Genomic DNA, 23,127 nt, shown 5'->3' on the forward strand with positions numbered 1-23,127 from the left:
AAATGCCCAGGGATAGATGCTGTAGCATAATAAAGTAAGTTTCTACTGTATGGATAATTTCTCTTATTCCTGCCTGGCATATACAGCCCATACTTGACATTTGGGGGATGCAGCAGAGTGAATGGAAAAGAGGCTGACCAAAGTTTCATTCTCTGTTAGCTGGAAAGAAAAAAAATAAATAAAAGCACTACCTTGTAATCACATTTGCAAGATTAATTGGTTAATAGACATTAAGATAAAAATGAACATGACTAATATTATTCCATGAAGAACAGCTTCTGAGGAAAAGAATTAGGTTTCCCTTTCCTGCTACTTAAATTGTACAAAATATACTTAAATAACTGCCTATGGAGACGTTATTAGGGAAAAAAACAACTTGGAGGAATCTCTTAATCAGTCAGAAAGAGTAAACAATGCAGTTAGTTTAAAGCCACTTTAAAATTTAAATATGTTTTGTTTGTTTGTTTGTTTAATGATAAGTCTTGTGTGTGGGGGGGGTGTCCAGTGGCAAAGAAAGGAAAATGTCTCCTTATGACAGCTTAATAATAGAGAGCTCTCCATCGGGGCATCACTTTCTGAATTACTGCGGATTAAACAGCTGGAGAGCCCACCGAGGTCTACTCAAGCGGGGCTGCCCCCTCTTGCCCAGACAAGGTCCTATCTGGGGGAGTGAGCATTCACCAATCATTACACACGCGGTATTTCAGACTGGGGACCCTTCAGTCCTGCCTTATACCTGCACACTTCATGAGGCACATGCGACTCTATCCACCCCCTTGTATAACAAGGTAACTGGGATTCACCCTCATCCATAAATAAGCGTGTCGAGAAAAAAATAATTACCTCCGCTTGCTGCTTTTAATTAAAGCCCTCGGAGGGACAGTGTTGGATTATGGAAATGAGCAGACACACGTCCCCTCTTGTAGGCTGCAGAGAAAGGTTAGCTGACATGGAATCAGTGGCCCTGACACTCTACTTGAAATCCATTCGCCATGCTCTGCTGTCTCCGCCTGCTCCCAAATGCTGCTCCCCTCTTTGGAAGAAAAAATAGAATAAAATCAGCTCCCTGGCACCCAGTTCAATACATAAGAGTAGAAGAGAGGAGCTTTCTCCCAAGGGTTAGAAGTTTCTCTCAGTCTGGAAAGTCTATAGGCTAGTAAAAAATCCTATTGTTCTTCCCTTCTTTCTCCCTCCCCCCATCCTCCCCCAAGGTAATGAAAAAAGCGATCTTCTCTTTCCTAGCCCAGTTTTTCTTTCTCTCTAGCAGTCAGTCCACTCTGAGCTCCCCATCACAAGTTTTTTAAATAATTTTTAAAGGAAAAGAAAGTACTCTTCATTGGCATCTTTGTAATATGCCAGATTTAATCTGCCATTGGCTTTATTTTTGAAATAAGAGCGATGCAAAAACCAGGCAAATTCAAGAAAAATCTGTCTAGTAGTCAAAACGTTCTGCCTGGATTCATAGAGGCAAAAGGAGTAATGTAACTCGTTTCAATTGTCCTGTGTATCTGTCTTCAGTGATGGAGGATTCGGGCATCCAGAGAGGCATCTGGGATGGAGATGCCAAAGCTGTCCAACAATGTCTGACAGATATTTTTACCAGCGTTTACACCACCTGCGACATCCCTGAGAATGCTATATTCGGTCCCTGCGTCCTGAGCCATACTTCCCTGTACGACAGCATAGCTTTCATAGCTCTCAAGTCCACCGACAAGAGAACGGTCCCTTATATCTTCCGGGTAAGTCTTGGCCGATGCTGTGTAGGGTTATGAAGGTAATATCCTTTTGAAAATGGACTAAGAATCATTCTAATGGCAAGCTGAGACAGGTTCTGAATGTAGAAAATGCAATGGTACGTGCCATTCTATTTTACACACCAAAAATTAGAAAAGGAAAATTAAACTCAGAAGTATTGCCAACTGGTTTTCCAAAATAAGTGACAAAAATTGATTTTGAATGCCAGATATGTCTAAATCAGTGCCTCAATTCTGGGCTTTCCTGGAGATGAACACCACTTCCTTAACATTTTGGGAGGTTTCACTAGGGTTGAGGCTATTTGCATACTAAGTACTTGCTATAAGTACTTTTATTATAAATATTGGGTGCATTTGCCTTCCAATCCCAGAGGCCTCTTGTTCCCTGGAATATTACTCTTTCTGGTTAAGCTAGCTAGTGCCTAGAGTTTGTATTTAAATAAAAATGTTAATGTTTTGACAATGAAACATCATTAAAGTCATATGTTTGAGTGTGAAAAGTCCTCTCACTTCCTATTCTTTCTTTACAAAGAACTATTAATTGTTTAAGCCAAAATTAGGAAGATGAGTGAATGCCACAGAATAATTTTTAAAACCTAAGCCTGCTTTTTACTTCTAAAACAAAGAAAATTCCCCATACTTTTGCAACGTGATATAATTTAGCAATCAATTCTCAAGAGGTTAACACTAATTTGAATTGTAAGAAGAAATTTGCTAATTTGGTGTTCAACCAATATACGATGACTTAAATAATCTACATAATTGATGCAGCTTTCTAGGAACATTATCTTGCCTGCTGGCCACAAACATGAGGATGGCTGTTAACTCGGGTCAAGTTTTTGGAAGCTTGACCTCAGATAATTCTTTGGGAAAGAATAACAGAGGAAATGGCCCTGGCTCCTGTGGCTTCATTCTCTCACAAGAGTTTCCCTCCCTCATCCCCTTCCTTCTTGTATTCTTTCTTTTTTCTAAACTGTAGGTAGACACCTCAGCGGCGAATGGTTCCTCAGAAGGTCTGATGTGGCTGCGTTTGGTCCAATCAGCCAGAGATAAAGAAGAGCAGAACCTTGAAGCCTACATAAAAAACGGACAGCTGTTTTACCGCTCTCTCCGCAGGATTGCCAAAGATGAGGAGTTATTAGTTTGGTACGGGAAAGAACTGACTGAGTTACTCTTGCTCTGCCCCTCTAGATCCCACAGCAAAATGAATGGTAGGTTGGCTCTCGACCTGCGTCTGGGCCCTTAGCTAGCGGGGGAGCGACGCAGGGAGCGGCGGGGCTCACTCTGGCGCCTCGGCGCGCCTTTCCTCCCTTGGAGTGCCTCATAGGGAGCTTCTGAGATATAGTCCGGAATGAAGCTGGGACAGCTAGGTGAGGATAACTCGGGGCACGCTTGGCTTAATGACTGCACTCCCCTCAAATCATGAGGGAAAGTTAGATCGGGCCTTTCACGATGTTCTGTACTCAGGCACTCAGGCCCTGAGAAGCGAAGGTGGCTTTGTGAAGGGGGTGATGGCAAACTGGCCTAGAGACGATGCTGAGTAATCATGTGGTGTGTGTGTGTGTGTGTGTGTGTGTGCGCGCGCGCGCGCAATTGTGTGTATGTGGTGTTTGCTCACTAAGCAGGGTCGTCCCCTTACACATGCCTGGAATGCAGCCAACGTTTCCAGTTTGAGTTTCCCTATGTGGCGCATCTGCGCTTCCGCTGCCCCAAGAGACTTCACAGCGTTGATGTGAGCCCCCGAGAGGAGCAAGGCAGCGGCGTGGGCACCAAGGATCACGGGGGCGGCGGCGGCGGCAAGGACCAGCAGCCGCCGCAGCCGCAGGAGGCACCCTTGGGTCCCAGCCCCAAGTTCTGCAAAGCCGGCCCGGTCCACCACTACCCGGCCCCCTCCCCCGAGGGCGGTAACCCGCCTGCGGCGGGCGGCGGCGGCAGCAGCGCGAAGCCGTCCACGGACTTTCACAACTTGGCGCGGGAGCTGGAGAACTCCGGGGGAGCCAGCAGCTGCTCCCCAGTGAGGAGCCTCAGCGGCTGCAGCGACCACCAGGGGGCGGAGCTGAGTCCCGACGGCAACGCCGCGGGCGTGGGCAAAGGGAAGAGGAAATTCCCGGAGGAGGCGGCGGAGGGCGGCGGCGGCGGCGGCGGCGCGGGGCTGGTGGCGGGCCGAGGCCGCTTCGCCGAGCGGCCCCCGCCCGCCTCCAAGGAGGACCTGGTGTGCACGCCCCAACAGTACCGCGCCTCGGGCAGCTACTTCGGCCTGGAAGAGAACAGCCGCCTGTTCGCGCCGCCCAGCCCGGAGACAGGCGAGGCGAAGCGCAGCGCCTTCGTGGAGGTGAAGAAGGCGGCCCGAGCGGCCGGTGTGCAGGAGGAGGCGGCCGCCGACGGCGGGAGCATGGCCGCCGAGGAGCAGGACGCGGGCGGCGGCGGCTCCTGCACGCCCGTGGCCGCGTCGCCGGCTGGCTCCGAGAAGCTGCTGGCCCCGCGGCCCGCGGGAGCGCTGCCCGGCCGGCTGGAGGGCGGCAGCCCGGCGCGGGGCAGCGCCTTCACCTCAGTGCAGCAGCTGGGCGGTGCGGGCGGCAACGGCGCAGGGGGCGGTGCAGGCGCTGGGGCCGCGGGCGGGGCGGGCGGCGGCCAGGGCGCAGCGTCGGACGAGCGCAAAAGCGCCTTCTCACAGCCGGCGCGCTCCTTCTCGCAGCTGTCCCCGCTGGTGCTGGGCCAGAAGCTGAGCGCGCTCGAGCCCTGCCACCCCGGAGACGGTGTGGGCCCCACCAGACTGTACCCCGCCGCCTCCGATCCTCTGGCCGTGAAGCTCCAAGGAGCTGCGGACCTGAACGGAGGTTGCGGGTCTCTGCCGAGCGGCGGTGGTGGTGGAGGCGGCGGGCTGCCCAAACAGAGCCCCTTCCTCTACGCCACCGCCTTCTGGCCCAAGAGCTCCGCCGCCGCGGCGGCCGCCGCGGCTGCGGCCGCGGGGCCCCTGCAGTTGCAGCTGCCCTCGGCGCTCACGCTGCTGCCGCCCTCCTTCACCTCTCTGTGTCTGCCCGCGCAGAACTGGTGCGCCAAGTGCAATGCCTCCTTCCGCATGACCTCCGACCTGGTGTACCACATGAGGTCGCATCACAAAAAGGAGTACGCCATGGAGCCCTTGGTGAAACGAAGACGGGAGGAGAAACTCAAGTGCCCCATTTGCAATGAGTCCTTCAGGGAGCGCCACCACCTCTCCAGGCACATGACTTCGCATAATTGACACGGAAAGGACTCCAGCTTTCCACGCGCGCACACGCACAGTCGAGCCTTGCAGGAGCAAACACACGAGGACATCCACCACCTCCTTGTGACCTGAAACATCGCACCCAGACACACACACACACACTCACACACGTGCTCTGCCTCCCCCAACCTTTACATCCAAGTGCTTACCCGTGACCTACACTACACACACACACACACACACACACACACACACACACACACACGAGACAAGATGGTGGATTTTTGATTGGGTGGGGTGTTTAAGAGGTTTTCTTTTGAATGCACGTATTTTCACTTTCCCCAAAACAAAGTACATTTTTTAAAATGTCATATATTGCAACATATTGATGCATTTGTCATACGTTTCTACTTAAATTATTAAGCACTTACGATTTAGATGGAATAATATGTAAGGGCAAAATTTATTTTAGATATAAAGTAAAGGAGGAGGGTGAGATGCTTTCTGCATCTCGATTACAGTTTGTGTTCCTACAAAAATAAGCAAAACAAATAAAAAGAGGGTCACCATTCAATTTAAGTTTCCAGGGGGAAGTGCATGTATCATGAAATGATTATGGACTTCAATGAAGAATGTCATCATTATGTAAATATGTATTTCCTTTTAATACAAAGTGTAATTTTGTGCCAGTGAAATGGAGTCTGAATAGTTATGTGTTTCTTTTATCCCTGGAAAGATTTATTAAACTTTATATAGATTATCTGGATATGTTGGATGCTTTGACAATAAATGACTATTTTCTTCAAAGCAATTATTGGGAAGGTGTTTTAAAATGTTTTTTGTAGCTAAGGGCTACACTCTGAGTATATACCATATATTTTCATTGAGTGCCCGAAAAGGAGGGGAAGAAACTGCAGAACAGAGGAACGATAAACCCTACCCTACTTGTATTATTTACTCTAAGCCAGTTTTGAGCCTAAAAGTGAGAAGACAAAGTCTGATTATTATTTGGAAAATCTTTATCTGGAGAGTGTTGAGCTTCTTGATCAAAGGACAAATCATCTAAACAAAGATGCCTGCCATGAAGCTAACCTGTGCCTGGGATGTCATCATTCTTTTCAGCAGCAGGATAACTAGCATTTTCACAAGTGGCCAAAGACAAATAATTTTCAGACCTGGATCAGGGAGACCAGGTGAAAAGCCCACTTTAGGTTCTACTAGTGATGCTTACATGGAAGAGTATCTTGTGCTCTAGAACCCTTCAGCTTTCTGTCATTACCCATTAAGAGACTCTATGGAGAGCTTCTTTAGAAACCGAGGTGAAATGGCCATGGTAGTGTATGTATTGGCCCAGTTTTCCCTGCACAGACTTGAACAGCTGCACAGCCTCTGGAAAAAAACTAGCCCTGGAGCATTACAATACAGAAGACCTTGAGAACTTTCCTCCTCTCCCTGCCCTTTGTCTTATGAAATGTCCCTCTGTACTCTTCATATAGTGACAACAGTTCTGAACCAGAGCGTATGTATGTAGGTGTATGTGGTACGTCCAGAAACCATTAGATGCAAAACCAAATGAATGATGATCCTTTAGGTCTTAGGGTAGCTTGTACTTAATCCATGGACATCTTCAGAGTCACTCCATAGGTGCTCTAGAAACCAATATTACACTGTTTTATCTATCACAAGAGGTGTTCTTTCCCATTTGTAGTTCCTTCCTTCACATCTTGCCAACCCTCCCCTATGTCAGAAGAAGGATATTTGTGAAAAGTTCTGAAATGTGAAACTTGCACAAGGTCTCATTGCAGGCCTTCGATGGTTTTCCCTAAAAGGATTTTGAAACCTTCATTATCTTAAGAGGACTACATAACAAGTTACCATTAGGCAGGTAAAGACCAGGGGTAAGGCAAAGAGATGTATCCATAGTGTGATTGGTGGAAAAAGCAGGTTGACTTTCTTAAGATTATCCAAGTACTTTTTGTGCTACATTTCTTTGAGGCCTGATCTCACTTTTCCTAGGCAACAGTTAGGTGATCTGAAACACTAATCCCCAGCAAAGTGTGATGAGAAGAAAGAACAGTCCAAAATTCCCGTTCTAACTCTTCTCTGCATGACGAGTATGACCTTGCATCATTATTGGTATCATTAATTTACCTGCATTTTGGTTTTCTTATCTGTACAATGAGTGAGACAGGTTCTGCTATCTTTAAAGCACTTCTGGCACTGGAGAATTGTTTTTTCTAATGGTCTAATAGGCTCCAATTAAATCTAAAGGAGGCTTTCTAGAGAAAAGGCCAAGATTGCTTTGGAGTAAATTTGATGGCAAGAAGTGAGAAAGATATTTGGAGGTAAATGGAAGGTGGGCCGCAAGAGATCCTTAAACCACTATGCCTGAGAGGCTGACTAAATTGTCCATGCCTGGAACACTAGTGGATCTCTAGAGCAAAAGTTTCTTAAAAACCAACCAACCAACCCAGGTTGCCTAGGGCCTAACTTAAAAACAAAAACCAAATAACAAACAAAAACCCTGGAATGCCCCTTTGTTTCTGTCCAGAATCTTCCTTTCACTAGTTTTATTACATGTTGGGGATTCAAAGATGAACTTAGGTCTACAGAAACAGTAAGTAAATACTGCTTTTTGAAAAAGACTTCCCCATAGTGTAGAATCTTATTTTTTGAAGAACGCATGTAGACAATTTTGAGCTCCCCCTGTGTTTTCCTTTATATGGTCATTAATTTAATCACACAATCAGGAAGAAAGCCGAGCCTTGGCTGAGCTAATGCCCAGGCAATCCAGGTGGGTGTGTTAATGGCAGACACTTTAGGGCTGGGCAGTTTTGCTGACCAGTCTGCTTACAAGACTTTCTTTGGCTGGAAGCAGTAGGGGAAGGGTGCCCAAAGCTAGTTTTGCCTTCAGCCAAGACAAACTGCGAAATGTTTTATTTTAATGTTGCATTTTCAAGCTTTTGGATGTATCTTAACTTTGTCAAATGAGAGTTTCTAAAATCCCATAACCCCACTCATCTGCCAAGCTAGCTGAGGTTGCTGGCTGAAGCCGTAGGCGCAAGTGTCTGCACCCAGCTGCGGAGCAAGCAAGGTCACAGGGTCATGCAGGCTTGGAGCAGGCTGGTGCCGTGAAGTCCAGGCTGGGGGCCTGAGCTCCGAGTGCCTGCCGAAATCGCACGTCCCGAAGACTGGGGAAAAGGCAGCTCAAGCGGCTGCCGCACCAGCATTTGCTGTGTCCCAGTCAGGGGCAGAATGCTTGAGATTGACCCGGCGCCTAGCGTCTGCGATCTCCAAGCGTGCTCTCTGCGCGGATTGCGAACCCCTCTCCTCTTTGGGCGTTTGCGAGTGGGAAGGGGGACGCCTTTATTTTCCCAAGATGAGCTTGCAGAGTGTAGCTGACGCGTACAGGCGTGCGGAAACCGGAGGGTTGGGGAAAGAATGCACGCACATCTCTGCACCTGTTCGCAGGCGCTGGAGAGCCGAGACCGAAACCGGACCCACCTGGGAAAGTTCCCAAGGTCCTGGGCCCACTCCTAGGCTCTGTGGCTCTCCGAGGCCCAGAGGACCTTGTGTAGCCTTCGCGCCCGCGGGCCAGCCCGTTTCGAGCACGTGCTGCCGCTGCCGCCGCAGTCGGGCGCCTCGGTGGAGGTGAAGGGACAGGGGTCCAGCGGCATGGCGCATTTCTCCCTCCCACTCCCGTCTCTGAACCGCTGTGCACCGCCCGCTTTCCGTCCTCTATTAAGTTTGCCCTCCCCGCAGCTTATCTCTTTAGGCGCCCTGTCCAGTGAGCGTGACCCCCAGCGCGGAAACCTGGGACACCCGGGACAAGTCATACCCAGAAAACGACCAGGAAGTGCACGCCCTACTCCCCCGACTCCGAGGGCCCCAAAGCGGCCTCGCCTCGTGAGTCAGGGGCTTCTCCTCTCTTTCTCCATCCGTGTCCATGATCGGCCCAGACTCCCTTCCGCCCGCTAGGACCGTGCAGCCGGCTCGGGTGGAGGAGTCCACGACTGGTCTGCAGGGCCCCGGGCAGATGCCCTTAGGGAGGCGCACAAGCCCAGGTCTGTGGCAGCCCTCAGCCCTCGGTGGCGCGGAGACTCGGCGCGTAAGCGAATCATCGCCGACCGACCGACCTAGCGCGGGCAAGCGCGGCGACCGAGGATCCACGCGCAAATCTAAAAAAGGCTTTAGATTTCTTTTTTCTCCCCTTGCCCAATTCCATATTCTGCAATCGGTTAGCTTATTCTGTGGTATCTCCCGTTTCCCCTTCCCTCGATCCCTCCTGACTTCCACGCTCTTTTCCGTCTCTTAAGTACTTCTGGAGATTTGAGATCTTTCCTGGAGTTTTATTAGGAAACCCCTCTTTGCTGATTCTCAATCATTCAGGCAACTAACTCCTATGACAGTCTCACCAGACCAACGGGAGACTGCACTGTCAATTTACTGGGCATTGAGGACTACTGCACACCCTACCCGGGTTTTCAAAGAGATGGGCAAATGCCAGTACCCACCCAGACAGCCCCCCCAACACCGCCCCCCACATGTGTGTCGCTTCTTGAACAGTTCCTCCAAGGAGACGAAGCAGCCGTCCTGACTTTTGAACTGATGTGCTTTTGGCCTTGCTTGGAAATATTATCGTCCCTTGAAGGTGCAATAATACCTCCAGGGGGTGTAGAAATACCTCACACCATTCCCAGTTCAGCCCAGAAACTGAACTGGGGATGGGTGAGAAGCTGGGCCACCTCCTTTTCCTCTTCCAAATGCGTTTTAGTTGACAGGTGGGCCATGAAGCCTAGAATGATAAGGCAGAAACATAAGTGTTAGGCCGGTGGACCTGAGTGCCTGCTGGCTCCATAATCTGGCTGGGCGGGCAGAAGGGGCACTCTCTGGCTCTCTGCTTCACAGATCCTATTCCTAAGGCAAATTTTGCTTTTCTTATTTTAAATTGGACTTAAAACTTTTTAGAAACATGTCTATTCTCCAGGACTAGAGGATGAAGAACCTGAAGTAAAAGTTCTTATAAAAAGTTCTTTTTAAAAACTCTCTAGGTTTAGAGGTCTGGTAAGGTGTTCTACTTGAATAGCTAACCTGGTTATGATAATTGTTATTTACTTATCCCTTTTCAAGTTATGTGTGTGTGTGTACTGGAATATATATGTATGCATGTTTGCACACATAGTATATATTTACACATATATGTATATATTACGTGCACATATATGTATTCACATATACAAATGTACATATCCATTTTAGTACACATATAGACACAGAACTGGTAGACACTATTCTAAGTACTTTTCATATGTTGACCTGGTTTAATTCTCACAACCTACCCAGGAGGAAACCTCCTAAGGGTCCCACTCCATCAAGTTTTAGGATTGTGTTGTTGGTATGGCTGTCATCTTGGAACAGAAAGCTGAGATGCAATACCAGAATGTAATGGAAAGAATAGTGGCTTCTAAGTCCGAAAGCCTGCCCGAATTTTGTGACCCTTCCATCTATGTGTCTCAGTTTACTTTACTTGAACTTGTGAATAATACTACCTGTGGGTTTATCACACAGATGTGTCTTGAAAAGCAAATAAAATCATTCATGTAGAAGCTTTGATACTATTATACACGATTGACTTCGCAGTTGGTGAAAGAGATATACTTTTAGCCTCAACTTATCTTCCTCAGGTGGTCAGGAACCTCTATAAGAAATCCTCAGGAACCACTATAAGAAATCTTCTGTGGTCTTGACTTTCTTTAATGATCTTTGCTCATTTTTAAGCACAGGTGGGAGTAACAACTGGTTTGATTTTGTGGATGTGTATTTAACTACTCAATGTTTCTTCCTTATGTCCCAAACTTACAGAAGGGTCACTGAAAAAAATATCTGAGAAATAAAATCAAGCAAGCCATCCAGGGATATGTAGTTTTAATTGCCTTAGTTAGAATAATCTTAAACTATGAGTACCATGTGTTCCCGGCACTTAAAACTTATATGCAATCAAAACACTAAGAATGAAATGGGCTATAAGAGGAGTCCTAGCTATAATTTGCCTTGCTGTAGAAAAGATGACCAAAATGTAGAAGAGTAGCCCATTTCTCTTCCTGAGTACCATGTAACAAAGGGCATCTTGCTTAGAAAGATGTCTCAGTGCTTAATGAAGACAACTCTGGCTCTGCAGATCATGGGGATCCATGAATGATACTAAAAAATGAGTCAATGTCATTAGAAGGGGGCTCTGACTCCAGCTCACGTTTTTTAGTGTCTTTAAATGGACCTTGAGCTAGAATGCATTATTTTATTGTACATTTCCCCTCCTTTATAATGGAGATTTGAAGAGTACCTACACTATCTTCTTCTCTTTCCCAAATCTTCCAGGGAGTAAATTCTTCAGGGAAATATTAAGAGCCTTTGTAAACCAAGAACAGGAATGAGATTTGGAAGAAAAAATCATAGGAGAAAAGTAACTAACTCTATCAGTTCTTTGTCCCTTCACTTCTTTTCAGATGTCTAGCCACCAATTCCAAATTTCTTTCATCCCAGCCCCCCCCCCTTTTTTTTTTCTGGAGAAAAGCTGGACTGTGGGTTTCAGGGGAGAAATCCAGAAAACAGGCACACCCTTGACCAGCAACCCAGAGCACATCTTCTTTGGGGGAATCTTCTTTGGAATCTGGGAAAATGTAGCATGATTACACTTTTCTCTGGGGATTCATCTCAGCTGGGTGTGCCGGTGTTACACTATTGCTTGTAGAACTCAAAGTAGACTTTTCAGTATTTAGTAACTTTTTTGGTGAAGCGTGCAACTTAAAAAAAAAAAAACGCATTTGATGACTTTTTTCCCCCCAGACAAACAAACGAAGTAAGATCTGTTTTCCCCTCTGGCAAGATTTCACTGGGTCTTTGAAAAAGAAAAACATAGCCAAACAGCGACACCCAGCCCCCAAAATGATGCAAATCATGCAGTTAGAAAAATCTTAGTATCCATAGGATTCTCTAGGTTCAGGGGGTCCAAAATGGAGGTGGAGGAAAAAAAAAAAAGGAGGAAATATTACTGCAGGGTCCCTCCTAGAAAGAGGGGTAAATCAGACTTCTCCATTAAAATCCTTTTGGAGAGAGTGTAAGTTAAACTATTTGCTTTAGCAGGGCTGGATAGAGGTAAATAGTGAATGCCATGAAGTTTATCTTCATGGACATTTAATGTGCTCTCTGAATTCCATCTCAGAACCTCTCATCCTCAGTTACCTCTGCCTTATGGCTTTATTAGATCTCCCTTAGTCCTTTCCCCTCCAGCAAAGAGATGGTAGAGAAAATTCCCACCAGTATGAATAAACAGGAAGAAAAAAATTTGAATTGACTTGAAGGTATTTTTTCCTCCGTTTGCTTTTTGGGGCTTCATTTCTAATTTTGGAACAATCTAAGGAAAGATGAGACATTGGTATGCAGAGGTACTTCTCTTTGGGGGTGATAATGCCTAAGACTGCTTTCAAATCAGAGATCTTTGATTTTGAGACTGCACTTGAAAGTGTTTATTAAGCTTGAAAATGTGTCTAAACTTAAAACCAGGGAGATATTTAGAAAACCTACCTTTCAAAAATCTGATTCCACGCATAGTAAAGATAATAGCATGGTAAGACAAGTTTCATCAAGTTACAAGATTGCCAGCAGCTCACATCTGAATTTCTTAAATCCTTTAAATATTCAAAATACATCTATTTTGGTATTAAGGCAATTTTATAGCAGCTCAAAAACAGGAACCTGGGATTTCAGATAACACAAATTTCTCTTTTCTGGGATGGTGGCTTTCCTTTGAACACATTTCAGGAGAAGAAACTTAAAGTTTAATATGTACAGTTTCTGAGTCCGTGTCATATCGGTTATTTACAACAGCCTGTTCAGGGACCCAGGAGCATAGTCAACTGGAAAATCAGGTAAAGATACTGAGAAAAAGAGGACTTCTGTAACAAGTTCACAATTTCATTGACTCAGTGAGAGAACAGCTCCAAAAGAAAGTAATTCCCAGAAACTCACATTCTCAGAAATTTTCATCAGAAATGATAGAAAGAGCTATCATTTCTATCATTACTGTTCTATTAAAGAGTTATTAAGAGCTCCCAGAGCAGAGGAAAAGTAATATCTTTGGGATTAAAGAGGCCCTAGAGAGAGAGAGGGAAATCTCTACATCACCTATGTAGCTGTTAAAAATGCAGATTCTCAAACTCACCTCCAAAAATTGAGTAGATCTCATGAGGGGCTCAGAATCTTGCATTTTAAATAGTCATTAGGTGATTCTAGAGCAGGTGGTTCTCGATGCACACTTTGAGAAATACAGTGCAGGGGTTAGAACAGCAACCAGCCCTATAGAAACTTAAAGTAAAATGTGTGCGTCCTCAGTCTAGAAAATTGCTCTGTTTCTGAAATACTGAGGCTAAATTGAATTATAGTGCTATAAATATACATTAAATTTAAAAAAACTCTTCAGTGATGCTCTATCTTTGTTTCAGATCGATTTTTTTCCATTTCCGGTGTTTCATAACATGTCTACATTTTGCTGTTCTTTTCTCACTCAAGTCTTGGTCACTTTGAACAACAAAACAATATAAATGCATAAGAAAGCCTCTGTTAAAGAAAACCTTTAAGCTAAATCTTTATGGAAAAACTTTTAACTGTTCTTGGATCATCACCCGCTGAGGGGTTTAATTTTTATTTGTTGGATTTCGATACATTAGGTTTTCTAAAATCATGTCACAACTTACTTGTATATGTGTGTTCACAGCCTGCACCAACTCATACTCTGACCCCAAGCTCCTAAAAGCCCTCTTTACCCATGGATTTTGGATAGGTAATAGCAGCAGAATTGAAAATCTCTTGAGCTACCTGTTTGCTCCCTGTTCCAGATGACCAATCAACCACTGCTGCTTCTCTTCTGATGCCCGCACAGAGGCTGCCGTTTCTAATGGTGAGTGATTCTAAGCCAACGACTCCTGCTGCAGAAGCTACTGGTGCCAGGGAAACAGTCTCCACCATTGGCTTCATCTCTCTGAATTTGCTAACTCGTTACTACAGCTTCTACCTAGGACTCAGGCCTAAATCTGAGGAGGTGGCCAGCAAAGCCTGGCAGCACGGTGGAGGAGGAATGCAGTATTCACAATAACCCATCAGTTCTGATGTTGCCCATTGTCACTGAACACAATACAGGCTCTTTTTTTTTTTTTTTTTTTTTTTGCGGTACGAGGGCCTCTCACTGCCGCGGGCCTCTCACTGCCGCGGCCTCTCCCATTTCGGAACACAGGCTCTGGACACGCAGGCTCAGCGGCCATGGCTCATGGGCCCAGCCGCTCCATGGCATGTGGGATCTTCCCGGCCCGGGGCACGAACCCATGTCCCCTGCATCGGCAGGCGGACTCTCAACCACTGTGCCATCAGGGAAGCCCTGGAATGCATTTTTAATGGAAATATAACTGTAATGAGCCTGCCCTATTGGGCTTCTAAGTTTGTCAGGACACGCCTGAATTCAAGGGTAGATGCAGTCTAATACTGGGACCAGAGCTACAAGATCGTTTTAATGTCCATACAGTGCTATATTAGAACAGAGAATCCTGCTAAAAGTTAGATTAGATTTCAGGTCTAACATCTAATCTCCTCCTTGTTCTGCCGTTCTCTAGCTGTGTGACCTTGGATGAACTAACTTTACCAAGCCTCAACCTTTTCACCTGTAAAATGAGAGGGTTAGACTAGATCAGAGCTTCTCAGACTTTTGGGTTCATAATAATTACTAGGGCACCTGATAAAAAAGACATGGCTCCATTTCTGGAGATTCAGAATGAAGACAGCAATGGCCCATGTGTAGGAATTTGCATTTTAATAAACCCTCTGGGTGATTCTCTAACCGCCTTTGGGAAATATTTGTCTAAAATCAGTGATTCTCTACTCAGGTCTCAGAAATGATTGGGAAGTTTTTTCAAAATACTCATGACTGGTCCCACTGCAAATTAATTCATCAGAATATCTGGGTCTGGGAACAGGCATTGGTGTGCTTTAAAAGTTCTTCTGTGTGGCAAGGGTCAATAATCAGTGGATTAGGTAATCTCTAAGGTCTTTCCTTAGCTCTAGAACTTGGACTTTCAATCTAGGATTTTTGGTTCTACCACAATACCTCAGTTTAGAAAATGGGGCATTCTGTGTATACAGACTTACTCGTTGTTATGGTCTGAATTGTGTTCCCCCCTTAAATTCATATGTTGAAGTCCTAACCCTTAGTACTTCAGAATGTGACTATATTTGCAGATAGAGCCTTTAAAGAGGTAATTAAAGTAAAATAGGGTCATATGGGTGGATTCTAATCCCATATGACTGGTGGCCTTGTAAGAAGAGGAGATTAGAACACACACAACACAGACGTTCAACCATGAGAGGACACAAGGAGAAGGCTGCCATCTGCGAGTCGTGGAAAGAAGCCTCTGAAGAAACCAACCCTGCCAACACCTTGATCTTAGACTTCTAGCCTCCAGAATTGAGAGAAAAGAAATTTCTGCTGTATAAGACCCCCAGTTTGTGCTGTTTTGTTATGGTAGCCCTTGAAAGCTAATATATTAGTCAAAGTTTTCTGAAACTTATCTGGCTTTAAAGAAAATAGGATTTGTCTTATTATTCATTCAGAACCAACTTATATCTAGTATGGACACAAACTAAACACACACACACACACACACACACACACACACAAGTGATTTAATAAGTTTTTTTTTCAAAATCTTGATGGAAGGTAGGCTATGGAAATAAGTGAAAGCTATGACCTAATCTTGAGGATGATGTTTTAAACAGGACTAAGAAAATTTTCAGTGCTTTTTGCTACTAACAATAAATAACAAACCTGATTTCAATTAAAAAATAAATCACTACCAAATTTTTAATGTGATCATGTAAATTTAATGTAAATTTTAATTATGAGCATATGTGAAGCGAAATTTATTAATTTTAATTCTGGGTTTTATAAGACAACCCTGTTCCCTATCTTAATACATCTTTAATTCCTTATGCCTCTTTCTTAAGGTTTCTTTAGTCTTAATTTCAGTTGGGTCAACTAAAAAGGAAAACTACTCAAAAAAAGTAATTTTCATCATACCCTGGAAAAACAAATTTAGACTGTAAAGAAAAAGATATATTGCCACCTAGTGGAAAACAGGCAGAATCATCTGGTTGTAATTTAGGTTTAAACTACAAAATGGTTAGTACAAGAAATGTTTTAAAATGTTTTTTGATCATGAATAATTACGCTTTGTTAATGAAAGGATGTCTTCCATGTTTAGCTGCAATACCACCTTTGACTTTTATATATTCTTTACTTTTATTTAGCAACTGCTCATACACATGTAGTATATGCTGCTTGATAAAGTTGAACTTAATCTTTATCAAAGATATTTAGCTAAAGTGACAAAAGAATTTACAACTAAATATTAAATATTTACCACCCACAAAAGTCAGTAATATAGTAAGCAACCAACGTAAATATAGCTGACTGAGCTTGGGCAAGTCACAGCTCTGGACTGTTTCCTCATCTAAAAAACTGGGGTTGAACTACATGATTTAGTAGACATTTTCAATTCTAATATGTTCAGATTATATATCTATAATACATGCTTATAGTTATTAAGGTCACGGTCTTTTTAATAATTAGGAGAGTACCCAAACTTGGTTTAGGAACCAGTGTTGGTGAGTTAATAGGTGTATGTCTTTGGAGTAATGTTTCAGCACAAAACTGAAAGAAGCTTATTAATGGGAATGAAGTTCCTATCTATTTATTTGGTTGCCAGGTTCCCAGGGGTTTTTTTTTCCATAAGAGTAAGATGACCTGGCTAATTTTAACTTCAGCAATTACATTCTATGCAGCTAAGTTATCCTTGCAGCTTCTGTTTTGATATAGCATCCTTTATTGTTTCCTGTCCTAAACTTTTAGGAAGTTGCTAGTAACTGATTTACTGTTGCTGACCTTTAATAAGCATGAAGGATAATATTAATTACTTGGTAATTCTGTAGGTCTTTCTTACCATAGGCCAGGGAAGGAAAGGAGAGTTTAAAGATGCTTCCCTTTTAATAGCCCTTGGTACGTAACAAGAGTGTCACAATCCTTAATTAGTTAACCCTACTATGTGTATGCCCTCAGAAAGGGTCCTATTTCAGGTGATGTAATTCAGGGAGCTTAAGTTATCAAATTGTTTTGGCTCAAATTGTTGGATACAATTTCTTGCTGTACAGCATTAAGGTAGAAGTCTTCCCCTTTCAAATAGGATGGATTTAATGTGCAAATGTCATTATGTCTATAGGAAATAAGGAAGCATGCTAAGTTAGTAGGTGTCGTGAAATACTACAGATAGGTAGTTTGCTATAATCACTCAACCTTTAAATAATTAATTGTGAGAAACTGCATTTATATGAGCATTAAGAAAATAGTTAGAAGACATAGGAAAGATTGATATCAAACTTCTGTTCGATGCTTTATCCAGAGATAAGGCCCTAGGGAATGCTAATTGTATTATTTCTAGTAACTTCCCTTACTTGTCCCTTTTTCTGTCCCACCCTCACCCCCCAACAGAGGCAAGAAAGGAAAAGGAACAAAAGAGAGAGAAATGGCTAATTTTCCAGAGTACATTTATTCTAATAAAGTCACAGAAAGTTGCTTCTGACAGCTGATAACAGAGAAGACTCTAGGGTCTCAGTTTTTCCTCCTAGAAACTCTTTTTGTGTGTTCTCTTTAGTAATAATTGATTCTTAGGTGCATATTGTGATACTTTTTGCCCATTTTACCTATTCTATTTTCAAACAAGCAAAACTGAAGAAAAATAATGTTCTAAGTCTCAAATATGTAGCTAGAAACTACCTGTCTTCTTAGAACGCATAACTGTTTCTCCTCTATTGCTTTTTCTATATGAATAACCAGATCCACCTAGTTTCAGAGGTAAAAATTTCAGTTAATAGTGTGAAATACTCTTTATTCTATCAGATTACATGGCTGCTTCACATCACTTTCATTATCAATGTCACCAGCCTGTTATATATCATCAAATTTCTCAGTTACGTAGGTAGTTTCAGCAATAAAATATGAGAGAGGGGTATACTGCATGCTTGAAACAATGGTTGGATGTGACAAGGACAAATTAAAGATCATGACACATGTCATTAGGGAAGCAGTCTCTATAGGTTTGAAAAAAACTAGCAGATTGATCTATGACTTAAATTTCAACATAATTTAATATATCTGTTCCTTGAACAGATACATCTGTCAACTGATTACCATTATTATTCTCTTTAAGATAGCATTTTCCCCTGCATTGTAGGGGAAGAGTACTAAAGAACATATGAAATAATGAGATGATTCCCGCTCTAGGAATCTATTATTAAAATATTCCATTTCAACTAAAGAAGGCATCCTAAGTACAGACTCATGGAATGGGTACTTTGTAAGGTAACTTTGCTTTGACTGCATTGATTTTTTCCTTTTTATTATCCAAATGCACTTTCATTTGATACACATTCCAGGGAAGCGGAGTTTAAAAAGTCAAAGGTTTTTTGACAATAAATGAAAAGAAATTTTTGAAGTCGTACATGTTAAATTCCAGGCATTTTCTATGGCTCCTGATAGAAAGAAGTTGTAGTATAATGAAATAGTTTGGAAATACTGCTCATACTTAGAATTCAGAGAGAGTTAAGATGGAAGAATGTCCCAGAAATACAGGCAAAACTGACAATAGTTCTTTCTGATAAAATATTGGTCTGCTTAACAGAAAAATGTTTTATTAACCCTCAGTTCTATTGAGCACATTTATACATATGCATGATAATAAGCTTATTTATATTCAACCAAACATTCATTTGGCAAGCAGCCTAGAATATTCCACTATTCTAAGAGTCAAACAAATGCCTGAGAGATTCAAAGTCTTTGTTTCTTTTTCAGTATCTCAAATCATAACAATTCTGTGCCTTCTTGTTGCTGCACTCTGTAAAGCATATTAATTGACAGACTACACAAGCTGCCTAAATGGCTTTCTCTATCTACCTTAGAGGTAGAGCCTTCCTTTGGGGCTTATATATGATATTTTTAACACCTCTGTGTATTTGAGTGGATGAATTTGGCTTCTAGGAGGACTGAAAAAAGTCACAAGTTTTTATTTTATTTCATCTTCTTAGAGATTTTTTTTCTTTTGGTTCATTGGTGGGAAAAAACTTAAGTCAGGGTTCAGAATTTTTGGCTAGGCAGCTAATAAGAATGATTACTTAGATATTGAGACTACTGATGACCTAAGGAATGACCACTGCCCTTTCTTGCTTTTCTAGGTTTTCTGACTCCAAAAACAGGTATCAGAGTCAGAGAGACCATAGCATTTCTTCTCGGTAGTTGTCTGTGCAGTATGTACTGTTGGCAAGTCACCTTACTTTTCCGAACCTCAGTTTTCTCCCCTGTAAAGTGGAATACTGAAGACCACATAAGGTTGTTGTAAAGACTGGAGATAAAGTTTGGAAGTCCAAGTCACCTAGTAGGCACTAGATGCATAAAAATTATTTTCATAACCCCACTTTCTAGGTCTTTGTGAATTTTCCATTTCCTTGGGGTTACTCAACTTTATAAACTGTTTTCTCCCTTTTGTGAATGAAGGGAGGCATCTTCGGTACTCTATGTGTACAAAGAAGAGGATGTTGCTGGGAAACAATGAAAGGAGATTTCCTAGGATGCAGGCTGTTTCTTTTCCTGAGAATTGCAGGTGGGAAACTAAGACAAATACAGCTGGAGCCTGAACCACGGACTCCTCCACTTGACAGAATAGATTCCTTACCTCCCCACAACATCTTGCGTAAAAATCCACTCCCCCAGACTCCTCTGGAAGTTCACTACTCCAGAGAGCTCCCTTCCCTGGTGGTCTGGTGGAGCCCAGGAATGCTGGCCTTTAGGGCACACAGACCAGACCTGTTTGCTCACTCAGACTCAGAGTGAGCAGCATGGGAGGTCTTGATAAGCTGGCTTCTTAAGCACGTAAGGCACGTTCCGAGCACTTGTATAGGCTGGTGAGACAAATTGTCAAGTGGTCGCAAAGAAGTCTGTATTCAAAGAAAAAAAAAGAATAAAAGCAAGGTTTTTATTAGCATATTATCCTATTAGAGCCCTAAAAGATGATTCTATATAGAATATTTTCAGATCTCTACGTTTAACTTTGGAAAAGAATTATCCTATCTCTTTAAATAGCCTTCCAGTTCTCCTTTTTTCCTAAATTACCTGGATGCTAGAAGAATTTAAACCAGGAAAGATGAAAAATTCGTGGCTCTGTAGTTTTCATTCTAAAGGAATTGAGTAAAAAGGAAAAACAAAACATGAAAAATAGATGAAAGTAATACTAAGCTTCCCCCCCCTTTCCATTTTAATATTTCTCTGAATGGGTGTGGGGTTGAGCTACAAGAGGTTTTCAGCGGTTACTGAAATCTTATTAGTCCCATACAACTATATTATATTAGTTAAAGAAAACCTATAAAGTTCTCCTTCTAAAAATCTCCTCACCTCAAGATGATTACTAATTTACAAATTTTCAGAAATTAATTTTTAATTAATTTTTAACTCTAATCAAAAGTTACAGTTTCTCTGGGTTAGAAAGAGTAAAATGATCATTCCAGGAATTTTCTATGCTCCTTGGAACTTGCACAGAATTTCTATGTTTACTTGAAAATACAGTTTCTGAATATATTTGCTTTTATATTCAAGAAATTTCATCTTAACTTTTTTTCGCTCTTTGGGAAAAAACGGTTCTTCTTTTTTTTAATTAGATATATCGTGATTTTTTGGGGGTGCCTCTCACTGCCGTGGCCTCTCCCGTCGTGGAGCACAGGCTCCGGACGCGCAGGCTCAGCGGCCACGGCTCATGGGCCAAGCCGCTCCGCGGCACATGGGATCCTCCCGGACCGGGGCACGAACCCTCACTCCCTGCATCGGCAGGCGGACTCCCAACCACTGCGCCACCAGGGAGGCCCCCTATATCGTGATTTTTGAAGAGAAATATCATCTTTAACTTGGTGAGAACCTCTTCTACTTTTACTATTTTATCACCCGACTGTAAATCAACATCTTGTCTCCAACGTGTACTTTTTAATGAACTTCCTTCAAGATCCTGAAGTCAGGAAACAACTGGTGCTGGTTTGTGGCACTTATTCATCAGAGGATTTGAGCCCCTGCAGAGGGTCGGCCTCACTTTTTTAACTGGAGTATAGTTGATTTACAATGTTGTGTTAATTTCTGCTGTATGGCAAAGTGATTCAGTTATAAATATATAATTCTTTTTCATATCCTTTTCCATTATGGTTTATCACAGGATACTGAATATAGTTCCCTGTGCTATACAGTAGGTAGGTCCTGGCTGTTTATCAATTCTATATATACTAGTTTGCATCTACTAGTCCCAAACTCCCACTCCATCCCTCCCCCATCCCCCATCCCCCTTGGCAACCACAGGTCTGTTCTCTATGTCTGTGAGTCTGTTTCTGTTTAATAGATAAGTTCATTTGTGTCATATTTTGGATTCCACATGTAAGTGATGTCATATGGTATTTGTCTTTTTCTGACTTACGTCACTTAGTATGATAATCTCTAGGTCCATCCATGTTGCTGCAAATGACATTATTTCATTCTTTTGTGTGGATCAGCCTTATTTTATTTATTTATTTTTTAAATAAATTTATTTATTTTTGGCTGCGTTGGGTCTTTGTTGCTGCGTACAGGCTTTCTCTAGCTGACGTGAGCGGGGGCTAATTTCTGTTGCACTGCACGGGCTTCTCATTGCGGTGGCTTCTCTTGCTGCGGAGCACAGGCTCTAGGCGCACGGACTTCAGTAGTTGTGGCGTGCGCGCCCAATAGTTGTGGCTCACAGGCTCTAGAGCGCAGGCTCAGTAGTTGTGGTGCACGGGCTTAGTTGCTCTGCAGCATGTGGGATCTTACCGGACCAGGGCTTGAACCCGTGTCCCCTGCATTGGCAGGTGGATTCTTAACCACTGCACAAACAGGGAAGCCCCAGCCTTATTTTAGAATGTGAGGGACCAGCACGTGGTGTGGGTCAGTCTATCAGGTGCGCTGTTGACTGGCAAAGTGGGAGGTGAAAGAAATGAAGCACTGGGCCCACAGAGGCAAGTGCTGGTGAGATCCTATCACTCATTCCTTATAGATCTAAACCGTGTCTGTCCTGGTCCGACTGGAAATGCATTTTTGGCCGAAAAACGCTATTCCATGTGTGAAAAGTACTTTTTAAACTTTATTTATTTATATTTTAAAATAAATTTATTTATTTATTTTATATTTATTTTTGGCTGCATTGGGTCATCGTTGCTGCGGGCGGGCTTTCTCTAGTTGCCTCGAGCGGGGGCTACTCTTTGTTGCAGTACACGGGCTTCTCATTGCAGTGGCTCCTCTTGTCGTGGAGCACGGGCTTCAGTAGTTGCAGCACACGGGCTCAGTAGCTGTGGCTCATGGGCTCTAGAGCGCAGGCTCAATAGTTGTGGCGCACAAGCTTAGTTGCTCTGCAGCATGTGGGATCTTCCCGGACCAGGGCTTGAACCCGTGTCTCCTGCATTGGCAGGCAGATTCTTTTTTTTTTTTAATGTCGAGCTTTATTAAGTATAATTTACATATGATAAAGTACAATTGGATTAGTTTTGAGAGATTTATATAGTCTTGGAGCCATCATCACAATGTAGATAAAATATTTTCATCACTCCAGAAATTTCCATCAGGCCCCTTTGCAGCCAATATCCTTCTCCAACCCCAGGCGCACAGAAAGGTAATGAATAGTTACCTACTGGATACAGTGAGTTCTACCGTCACTGCAAGTACGACAGAAATCTGTCACTTAATCCACCAAACACAAAATACACCGGAAAAAAGGACTACAATAAAGGAATTCTCAATATGCAGCATGCCAATTTGTGACCTTGTAGCACAGTTACTGCTTGGCCTTTTTCACTTTCTTGGTTGAATCCAACATCCATGGAACTAAGCCACCTTCATCCTTTAAGGGAATAAGTCCCCACAAAAGGCTACTTACGCTAGAGAAATTATTTTTGCACAAACATACTCCTTGGGACCTATCAGATCTACTAAAACTTCCAAGACTCCTGTACAAGGCTCCCTAGGCTAATGAAACA

At 43.2% G+C, this 23,127-nt stretch overlaps 1 protein-coding gene across 2 annotated transcripts; it reads left to right on the forward strand.

Moving 5' to 3' along the window:
* The first annotated feature begins 1,171 nt into the window (after positions 1-1,171).
* Positions 1,172-5,851, forward strand: PRDM8 (PR/SET domain 8). Of its 2 annotated transcripts, none has more exons than XM_030764038.2 (3): positions 1,172-1,739; positions 2,734-2,965; positions 3,377-5,851. In XM_030764038.2, the coding sequence occupies exons 1-3, from the start codon at positions 1,521-1,523 to the stop codon at positions 4,996-4,998; spliced, it is 2,073 nt and encodes a 690-aa protein (XP_030619898.1). In that variant the 5' UTR covers positions 1,172-1,520; the 3' UTR covers positions 4,999-5,851. The 2 variants fall into 2 exon arrangements, with proteins under 2 accessions (XP_030619898.1, XP_022455249.1); XM_022599541.3 differs by having other exon boundaries at positions 3,380-5,851.
* The last annotated feature ends 17,276 nt before the right edge of the window (positions 5,852-23,127 follow it).

This window comes from Delphinapterus leucas, chromosome 5 (genome assembly GCF_059928025.1).
Source record: "Delphinapterus leucas isolate spDelLeu-1000000601 "Yukka" chromosome 5, BTC_Dleu_Yukka2, whole genome shotgun sequence".
In the NCBI taxonomy this organism is placed as follows: domain Eukaryota; kingdom Metazoa; phylum Chordata; class Mammalia; order Artiodactyla; family Monodontidae; genus Delphinapterus; species Delphinapterus leucas.